The 10,230-nt window shown below is 54.8% G+C and overlaps 2 protein-coding genes across 2 annotated transcripts; one reads left to right on the top strand and one right to left on the bottom strand.

Moving 5' to 3' along the window:
- Positions 1-361: 361 nt before the first annotated feature.
- Positions 362-3,137, bottom strand: BESB_051160 (uncharacterized protein; the record flags this gene model as incomplete). Its single annotated transcript, XM_029363551.1, has 2 exons — positions 362-1,485; positions 1,724-3,137. The coding sequence occupies 2 exons, from the start codon at positions 3,135-3,137 to the stop codon at positions 362-364; spliced, it is 2,538 nt and encodes an 845-aa protein (XP_029214992.1).
- A 4,303-nt stretch (positions 3,138-7,440) lies between these two features.
- On the top strand, positions 7,441-9,180 carry BESB_051150 (rhoptry protein ROP18; the record flags this gene model as incomplete). Its single annotated transcript, XM_029363550.1, has 1 exon — positions 7,441-9,180. The coding sequence occupies one exon, from the start codon at positions 7,441-7,443 to the stop codon at positions 9,178-9,180; it is 1,740 nt and encodes a 579-aa protein (XP_029214991.1).
- Between the last annotated feature and the right edge of the window lie 1,050 nt (positions 9,181-10,230).

The following is a 10,230-nucleotide window of genomic DNA, read 5'->3' as shown; positions in this document are numbered from 1 at the left end:
ACGAGGGACACTCTCGAGCTTACCGGTGGCAGAGTGAACTGAGAGAGCCGCGTCGTCGGGCGGGTGCTTGCGAGGTGGGTATCGGAGCCGGGATTGACCGCCCACAGTCCTTCGACGTCGTCGGCGCCATGGTTCCTCTGTCTGCCGCAGAGGCCTCCAGCAGGATAACGGAGGGCGGTAGGCTGAGCCTGACAGCAGTCTCCACTCAGAACACCACCCGTTGCGTCGCTCGGCCGTGTCTGGCCAGGCGACGGCCTCTCGCTCTCTGTTGCAGGCCCTCGCTTGGATTCACGCCGTCTGCCCCTGCGCCAGAAAGAAACCGCGTGAGCTGCGACAGCGCGTTGCTTGTCTCTGCGAAACCTCAGGCCGCCTGGCCTCCTTTCCGGCGGCCTGCTTCCGTTGGCGGAGGCCCTCTGGCTGCGGCGCCGCAGCGTCGAGGCCCTGGAGATGGACTGCGTGAGTCTCTGGAGCATCCACGCGGCGCCCGAGCTGGTGTTTGAAAAAGTGGGCGCCTCTTGGTTGGGCAGCGATCGGGGCGGAGGAACTCACTCAGCGCGCGCCAGGCTTTTCTTCGGCCGACTATTTTGGGCGAGGCGAGAGAATACATTCTCTGCAAGTTGCTTGTGTCTATCGCTGCGCGCGTCGGCATCTCGACGCCGAGTTCTCGGCAGAGTTTGATGAACCGGAAAATGTGTGAATTGAACACCACTTTGCGCGCGGTCACGTACTGGCCGATGAGGACGGCCTCAAATACGTTGTAGAAGAAACAGCACAGCGTCACGACGGCGAAGAAGATGTAGACTGAGATGATGTAGACGTTGCCGCGGCTCGCGAGCGCGACGTTAGAGGAGACTGCACTGCCTGGCGCGCCTGGAAAGCGACCCATATACACGCTATACAACTCCTGCATCGTCACATGCCAGCTTTCTCCAGTCAGCAAACCAAAGACAAGGAGCAGCGCTTGCCATATCGATTCGAAGTTGCAGTACTTCGTTACAGTGAGCGGCCAGCCGTAGCTGCCGTAGTTGGGGTCGAAGAAGAGGGCAAAGCCGAATGTGGCGAAGACGTAGACTTGGAAGATCAGCAGAGCGTAGAAGAAGAATATGTTTCTGACCAAATCGGCCGTGACTTCCACGAGCAGCCTCAGCGCGGGGAAGTTTCGTACCAGTTTAAAGAGGCGGAGACTGTGAAGCACACTCAAAACGAGGGCTGTCGCCTTCACGCCTGGGCTCCTGCCGCGAATGGCGGCGTCTGAGCAGCTGGAAAAGCTCCCGCAGATCGCGAGACTGAAGACCACCTCGACTCCACCAACGATGGCCAGGCCAAGGTCAAAGACCTTAAACCCGTCGCGGAGAAATTCTCGGCAGCCGCAAGCGATCAACTGCAGTACAACGTCCACACAGTAGCACACGAAAAATATGCAGTTGACAAAGCCGTAAGTGTCTGCGCGGTCCCCTGAGTTCAACAGAATAATCAGGACGGCGTCTGTCGCAGACAACAGAAACATCGCCGTCACGTATGGCTTGCGGGCGACAACGCTGTATATAGCTCGGCAAAGCCTGGTCCAGTACTGCCGGAAGGGCGCGCATCCGGTTTGAGGCAGTCTGATTTGTTGATCTGCAGTTTCGATGGCGTCCGCGTTTTGTTGCCTCGAGTGAACCCGGTGCCCCAGGAGGAAGTCGATCGTTTTTGCTTCATCGCGGAGGACTTCGTTGTCTTCTACCTTTTGCAGGAGGAAGCGGATCCATGATCCATTCCACTCCCAAGATCTCAAACATCTGGAGGTCCTCTTTTTTCGCGTCAGTCGCTCGCGATCTGCTGGTTTCCAGCACGGTACTCTCCCACATGATGGCGACCACGACGTTCATCAAAAACAAATTTCCGAGGATGACTACCGAATGATGGAGAAGGTAGATAAGCACGCCTCGGTATGTGCTGTCCCCATCCGCGAGACGGTACATGACCTCCGTCCATCCTTCGAGATTTACGCATTGAAGAAAGCTTACGAGGGCTGAGAATGTGTCATGGAAGCCAGTCAATCCCCAATCGCCGAGGGGTGTGTCATACATCGCACGCCATCCCTTCAGCTCAAGCTCGTAGAGCTCTGGAGACGTGCACAGCTTCGAGTCCCTCGGCAAGAGAAAGATATTTCGGCATTCTGTGCCTTCGCGGCAGGGCAAATCCGGTCGACAGAGGCGCTCTTGACTGGCATCATATTCCCAGAATCCGCTGTCCGCCTTGCATACCAACGAGGTGTCTTCGGCTCCAGACCCACTCAGAGGTGGCTGTAACGTCGGTGTATCGCGAGTCATCTTCGTGTAACAAACGTTGAACTGAGTGTAGCCGTAGGTGTGGCTGTAGACAATGAGATAGCAGAAGACCAAGATGCACACGAGACCGGCCAAGGCTAGCAGATTCGCCAGGCATTTTCGAAAGATACTAAACACGAGCTTGCACGTCTCGGTTTCGAAGAGCCGTAAGACACGCAAGTTGCGGGCCAGTGAGAAAAACAGAGCGACTTCAGATGTATACCAGGAGACTTGAGGCAAATCCGGTGGCGGATTGCAGCGAGCAAGATACGTCACGATGAGGTCGCTGATGGCTACGACCAAAACGGAGAAGTTGAACAGACAACGGGGTTGACGAAAGTAGCATCGCTGCCCCTTCCACAGGCCGAGAGCGATGGTATCATAGACGAACTCGAGGAGAAGTAAAGCGACTAATATGAGTTCTAGGGGATCTGATATCTGCAGCGGTAGGTGAGCCGCCTCAGCATCAAGATGCAGGATTTCGTTCACACACACATAGCCGATGAGGAAATACTTTATGGTCACACTCTCCGAGAGAGTCGTGCAGAGCCGTCTAATTCGGGAATTTAGATGGAATATGCCCCATGATCTGCGAGAGTAATCTCGCGCGGTATCGCAGCCAAAGCAGCGATCAACTGCATGGTAGGCCTTTCTAAAAATCAGCTTGCAGCTGCATCGCCACTGCTGCTCGGCGGGTTCTACAACCCCGACAATATCGGGGACGAGTTTAATGCTCACCCTTCGTCCTTCCTCCTCGTGCCCGCTTGCCCGAATGCGCCCATTCTCACAGCCGGCAGGGCTACCCGGCCTCGCGATCAGAGGCTCCATATTGCCTCTACCGCTTCCCGTCGCCTCCTACGTTGCTACAGCCATGCTATCGGGACTCCAACGGCTGGGCCAATTGACGGTACGGCCGTTTTCAGACCCCCCACTGGCGGGTCTTGCTGTGCAAACGAGCGACTACCTATTGCCAGCAGTGTCTTGTCGACCAAGGGTGACGAAAAAGCGGGAGGAAGTTGCTTGACGCTGCCTGCTGATTTACGCTTTGAGACATGAACAAAATGAATGCGTCGCTCCACGTTTGGTGCTTGCCTTGCTGGGGCATTGCCGAGCCAATGGAACCAGTGCGCGAACCGAATATTCTGCGCTTCTCAGAAACGATTAGAACAGATCTACAACAAGCTCGGATCCTGAACCTGCGTCAGCTGCGTGCACTTTTGACGCCAGCGATAAGAGACAGCGTTGCTGAAATATGGACCTCTTTTTCAATTTGAAGCGGCCCTTGTGTATACCACGGCGTGCAAACCAAGCATGACTAGACCATATCTTAGTCTTGATACTCTAACCAGCAATAACCACACTACTCTTCATCCAATGAAAGACGCCGCCCGGCTTACTGATGGGCAGGATAGTACAATGCGCATGTGACTAGTTGCATTCACGAGGACTGCAGATCCGCTGGTGCCTAGAACGTTTACGCTCACTGGCGATGTCGCCCGAAATCCGTATCTTGTCGGACGCTCCGCGGGCGAAGGAGGGAACAACTCTGTCTCAAAGCGAGAGCCGTATTTTGTGTTCGGCTTGCTAGCGAGGCTTGGCAAAAGATCGGCCCGGATTTTTGAGCATGTGACTTTCCAAACTGCACAAAGCTCCCAACTGAGACTGAGTGGACAGCTCCGCCTGCTTGATATTGTCAAGCCCCACAGTCTCAGCGAGAGAAAAACAGATGCGATTTTTTTCCACGAGCGTTCACATGCAGAGAAAAGGCGCGTCGTCACTTGGATTTATCCATCATGTGAACAAAATCAAGAAAACTGACATCCTCGATGCTGCAGCTAAGCTGTGTGTACATGATGTGCTCCGTTCGAAAAAAACCTGGTGCACTGGGTTCGATGCGCGCTGCGCGTACCCGCGCCTTGCTGCGCCCTCCCACTCTGGAGTTTCGGAAATCCACACACGGGTCGACAGCATCTTCCTCTAGAGCGCGATCCACCTCCACCTGCAGATGCATGGATTTGAGGCAGCTGCGATCTCTTGAGACAAAGTATTTACCCGGACCCGCTGAGTACCTCCACTTGGTGTCGCCCGTAGTCCTCCATCGGAAGCAACCAGACAGGAGGCGCCTGCCCTCTACACATGTTTCCGCAGAAAAGGTTCGAACGGAGCAATAGCAAGACTTGACAACTTGCTTCGGGCCGCCTGCATTTTCGAGCTATCACGCACCGGCTTGGTTTGAGGAAAGGACGCGCGTGGAGATATCGGCACTTCTAGACAGTCTCACCTCTGCGTAGGCTGACCTGAAGGTCCACGCCAAAGATCTCCCCTACATCCCGTCGTATAGACGAACGAACATAGGGCGCGAAAAGTAGGAGGCAAGGGCGGAAGCACCGAAATTCACAAGTGCACAACAGCAAGGTGACTGGTATGGGAAACCACTGGAAACCAAGATCTTCTATTTCCAGCCAGCGAAGCACAGGAGGGGACCCAAGTGTCTGTTGTCTATATCAAAAATAATTTGTGATGAACTTGCGAATCTGAACCATAGACACAACTATGTTTCAATATTACGAATGTGGCGTAGAAAGTGAGCGACTCCAACGAGTGACGATGAATCCAAACGAGTGGGTACCAGCCAGCCTCGTGTCGTTGGAGTCAATTCAAACACGGCGGCATTCCCATCAGGATACCCCGTTAAGAAACGAAGAAACTGGGACAGAAGAGGCTCCCTCCGGTATGCATACGACGATTCCGTGAAACACGCAACTCGAAAGCATGTAAGTGCACAGTTGACGGCATCCTAAGAAAGCACTCAGTCTACACACCGTACGCCAAGGTCCGCGGCGCTGGTCCGTGATGCCAAGGTAGGAGCCTGGTCGAGAAAGTCGTAAACAGGCTCCCTTTTAACACTCACACAAGTGGGCGAATGTAACGCCTCGCTGCTCTCGGGTACCGGCACTGCAGTGATCGAGCCGTGATAACATCCGATAACGGTCCATAGCAGAAGGCTCGATACTGCACTAGCCCTCTCTTATGCAGCTGTGAGTACACTTGAGGCGCATGTCTTGTATAAGTGAGGTCTTCCACGAGTGCTTCGGCTGATCTATACTGTACGATCCCACAACTGCGCCACCCCCCCCCCCTCCGCTCCCCTGCGAAGGCGGGGCTCTACACGGAAGTGGCGCTCGCAACTCAGATCCAGGAGCGTGCCACTTTGGGGTTACTTCAGATTCCGGTCCAAAATGCTGGTGTCCTTGTGTGGATGCCTGGAGTTCTTCATAGTGGACGTTACACAGTCGCGTCACCAGCAGATGAGCGGCGCGGCATTCCTCTCCGCGTTCCAGGACGTGAAGCGCGGATACAACCTCCCTTCTGGCTCGTTGCCTCAGAGGATCACACCCGCTGTCAGCCAGAGCTGCCTGCACAACTCTTTCACGTGCGCAACTTTAGAGAGGCAAATTGCCGATGTCCACGTACGCCACAACGCCCTGCGTCAACACTGCAGCACAACTCGCGCATTTCTTTTTAAGTGAAGGAACTATATCCGCACTTTCCAGTTTCCACTCCGCGTAGGTGGAACCAACAGATTGAGACGATGGTCAGATGGGTGCAGGTCTAGCGTAGATGTGTGTAGTTCTGGTGTCGGAACGACGGACTGCGTCTCTGCGTTCAAGATGGCACGACACAAATTCATGCAGCACGGGGACCGGGGAGGGGGGGACGATGAATTCAAGATGTGAGTACTCGCAAGGACTGCTATGTCACTCTGTTCCACAGGGTATGGCGCAATCAGACTTCCTCCGGAAGCCTTTTCAGAGCGGTTCGCTGGAGCATATTCAACTACGCGGCGGGTGTTCATCTCCGTCCTCGACCTGCGCCCGCGTCTCGTCCAAAGAATCTGAGAGAACATCTTGAAAGTCAAGCAGGACTTCTCACACTTCAGTCAATGCGCAGCGAACACAGACAGTCGGGACATTTGTGTGCGGTAAACAGATTCTCCTTTGCAAGTGTTTCACCGTCATATTTGTGTAGTGCCTCAAAAAGTATCTAGGCTGTTTTCTGCACCGAAAAAAAAAAGCCTCTCTGCTGCCCTCCTGTGCTCGAAAATGCTAACGGCAAGACGGGGAGTGTGTTTCAGAGAAAAGGGATGTTTAACCGGGAAGCTAGCGTCTAAAATATATAACCATTCAGCTCTGCTGCGCGCGCGTTGCCGACCGTAGTCACCCTACAGCAGGACATCGAATGCCCACTGGTGAGACGCCACTTGGCTAAACGCGAGGTCTCTGGGGCACTCTACCGCAATATTCTACCACGCTAAGAAGTGATCCCGATTTGGCGTTATGCTTCGCTGGCGCCCTGCAGTTTTTGCACTGGAAGAATGAGTTCTCACCTGTTGAGGCCGGGTATCCAGCGAACTGCGATGCCCCAGCATGCTACACACGTTTGGATAGCGATTCTGTGGAAGCCCAGACAAAAGAGCTGGAATGCGTCTGTCGCACTCGTATAGCGAATGCTTTTGCAGTGCCATTGCGTTGCTGGTGCACCAACTGAAGCCATGCGCATGCTGTTCTCCACGTGTCGGTGCGCAAGACATCAGCATTGCGCGACCATGACGGATGACCATCTCGTCTCGGAGAATTAGACCTGAAGACTGATCGGCAGTTCCGTGTAAGCAGGCAAGGCCTGCTACCCGGCGCTGTGGCGTCCGCTTCTGAGTATTAGTGCGATCAAAGCTCGAGACGGGCCAACACACCATAAGCACCGCTGGCACTCGCCCCGGCCGTCACTATCGCTTACGCATGGTGGTAACCTCGGCAGCGTGTTTGATGGCAGGTCAGAATCACTGCATTATATCCCTGCCCCACGGCGAATGCCATGAGGGCTGCGCTCAGTGGATCCGCGAGCCGCGCGTTGTCTTGGTTGATCGCGAAAAACCATCAGAAGCGACGCGAGGCCGCTAGCTGACGGCTTGCTCCTCCTTTTTAGCGTCACAGACTCCGAGCCCCGCCGACCAGCCCTGTGAGACACCCTCCACTGTTCACTTCATTTCGACAACAGATCGAGTTGAGTTCTCGCCACGATGCAATTGGAGTCACCTATGCTACTACGCACGTGTTGTCGCTGAGCCTGCATAATGATGACGCGTACCAACGCACCCAGACACGCGGCTCCCCTCCTGTGGCTAGGCATCACAATTGTCTCGTTCGTCACCCTCACGCGTGGGGGGGCTGGCCTTGTGAATTCGCACTTGAAGACTCACTCACGCGCACTGCAGGATGCCCCAGTGCAGGACTTTCCAATCGGATACTGGAAAGACATCGGCAAGCACGCTGAACTCGCTGGAGAGAGAAATGACGACAAGCCAGGGGCCATCTCATGGCTCGAGAAGAACACTGCTGGGGATGCGCAAAGTACTGCAACAGGCCAGCTCACCACGCGCTGGCAAAGAGTGGCTCGCCGTTTGGGCTTTGGGAAAAGAAATAGGGAAGTCGCGGAGTCTGCAGGCACTGTCCCCGCGAAACGGCGCTCGACGTGGGCGGGAAAAATTGCCCAGCATATGCGCCGTGCTGGAGCACTTTTGCGGCGCAAACTCCCAGCATACTTTTCCGGTCTGCGGACGCGCATTCGCAACTGGTGGAGGGGCATGCCAGATGTTGTGAGATTCCAGCCGGAAGAGCCGGGAGATGCCCTTGTCGCTCGTCTACTGGCTGAATTGCGCGGGATAGGCGGGCGGCCTCAAGACATCAAATGGGAGCACGGAGCTTTCGACGACTGCGTGTCTTCAACCTTCTTTCCTCCTGATGCCCCGGTAGATGTTGTCTCAGAAATTACGGGAAGCTCCAGGACGTTTGTGCGAGGTCCGCCTCTCGGGAGAGGCGGCTTTGGCATCGTGTTCTTAGCACGAGACGTAGAGACCAATGAGGAGGTTGTTCTGAAGGCTGCTATCAAGGACGGGGTCCTTGCGGAAACGATCCCAGCCAGTGTGCAGAAGGAAGCATTTTTCTACCGTCAGCTTCCAGGTGTGAAAACGCCAGAGGATGCTCACTTGCATCTAAGGCTCCTAGTTGCCGCCGACGTTGTGAAGGTTGCACACGCTCCAGCGATCAAGCTGTGCGGGGCGGGAATGTCGCAGCCTAGACGGTGGGTCCCCAACTTGTTTCTTGTCATGCCGAAGGCAGAGACTGACCTGGAACGGCTTACAACAACATTATTTGAAGAAGTTCCCACTGTCAGCGAGAGTGAGCTCGGCCGCGCTGCACGCTTGCAGCTGAGCATCGGCATCATTCAAACGGTGGCCAACCTCCACGACCAGGGATTAGTTCATGTCGACATCAAGCCAGGAAATTTCGTAGTCATGAGTGACGGGCGACTCTTTCTCAGTGACTATGGCTCATGTGAGAAGCTGGGAACGGTCAGGAAAGTAGGAACGACAGAGGAGTACCTCCCCCCAGAGAAGGACAAGTTTGGAGGGGTTCGTTATGTACAGGCGTTTGACGCGTGGCAAGTCGGTCTATCTCTGTACGTGCTTTGGTGCAAGGAGAAGCCTGATAAGTTTTCTGGCCTTTCGACGTTCCTGCATTTTGGCGAGTGTACTGTGGATCCGCCAGAGGCAATCAAGGACCTCATTCGGTGGTTCCTACAAAAGGACGAGGGGCTCCGGCTGCTGCCTTTGCGTGCCCTGCGAACTCAGCAGTTTCGCCAGATAAAGAAGGAGGTTGAGCGGTCGCTGCGACATTTCGCCATACAGCCTCCATTAGAAACAGGCGAAGAGACGCAGTCGGTGAAACCAGAGCAGGCGTCTTTGGCGGAGGCTACGGAACGTCCTGGGGAACGTGGAATGACGGATACGATGTCGACAGGCGTCGAGGCGTAGCAGCGTCGATGGAGGAAGTGCATGTAAATTAGGAGCTGGGTTGCAAGAGGAGGAGAGGGCCGGGCAGGTCAAACGTGGAGGGGGGATAGGGGTTTTGATTCGCTAGGATTACAGAGATGGCATGTAAGAACCAGCAGAGAAGGCCTGACTGGCCGTGATGCAATGCTGCACACAGTGTTCCGCGGGTCTTGTCTGTTCGTAAAATTGGTTCTTCGTTCATCCAGAGGTCTGCACTCTAATTCTACCTGCTTCCGGTGTAGTATCTCCGCACTACCTTTGGATTCATCTCGATCCTCATATTCAAAATTAACAAAGTGCATAGGACGTCACCGATGTGGGATAATCTGTTTTGTCAAAAGGATGTCGTCATCTCCCTGTCGTGAACCGGAGGGGCACACGTGACGTCGCCCGCCCCTAACAGACTAAGGCTCAGCTTGTAGGGGTGTTTACGGGTTAATCGATCTGTTTGATTTTTGTGAAGCAGTAGAGTTATTGAGGCGCTGGCGATCACCTTTGTCCCCTCACCTCCCACACCCTGGGATGAAACGAAAGGTCGCAGGGAGTCCCCACACCTCGCGCACAGACGGCTGAGTTCAGATAGTCTCATTTGCGCCTCCCCGTCCTATTGCGGCACGCTTGCCGGCCGTACATCTGAGATGCGGAGAATTAAGAAATAGAATGGAAATCTCTTGTCGAGCTCATATCTACGTTCTGGCTTAACTCGGCCCTCGTAGCGACCGGCCCGCCAGTCTCAGTTGCGCAGACGGTAATTGCATGGACGTGGAGTTATCGAAACAGCCACGCTGTAAAATGGTGGCACTCTACCACATTTTGGTGAACACACGCCGTATGTGGGCCATCACGCGAGAGCAAGTCTGATGTAGTAGAAAGCGGGTTCACGCGTGTCAGACTTCAGTCGACCCGATACATGATTTGGCAGAACCGGTGTCGCTGAGCGGTGCAGCCAGCTGCTGTCGGTGGTTCCCATACTGCACTGAATGGAACTGTAGCTCACGGCCCCCTGTATTAGGAAGGATGGCGGCGCGCATA

Source organism: Besnoitia besnoiti, assembly GCF_002563875.1.
Source record: "Besnoitia besnoiti strain Bb-Ger1 chromosome Unknown contig00035, whole genome shotgun sequence".
Classification (NCBI taxonomy): domain Eukaryota; phylum Apicomplexa; class Conoidasida; order Eucoccidiorida; family Sarcocystidae; genus Besnoitia; species Besnoitia besnoiti.
The sequence above is the reverse complement of the archived record's forward strand: the minus strand, read 5'-3'. Positions and strand labels throughout refer to the sequence as shown.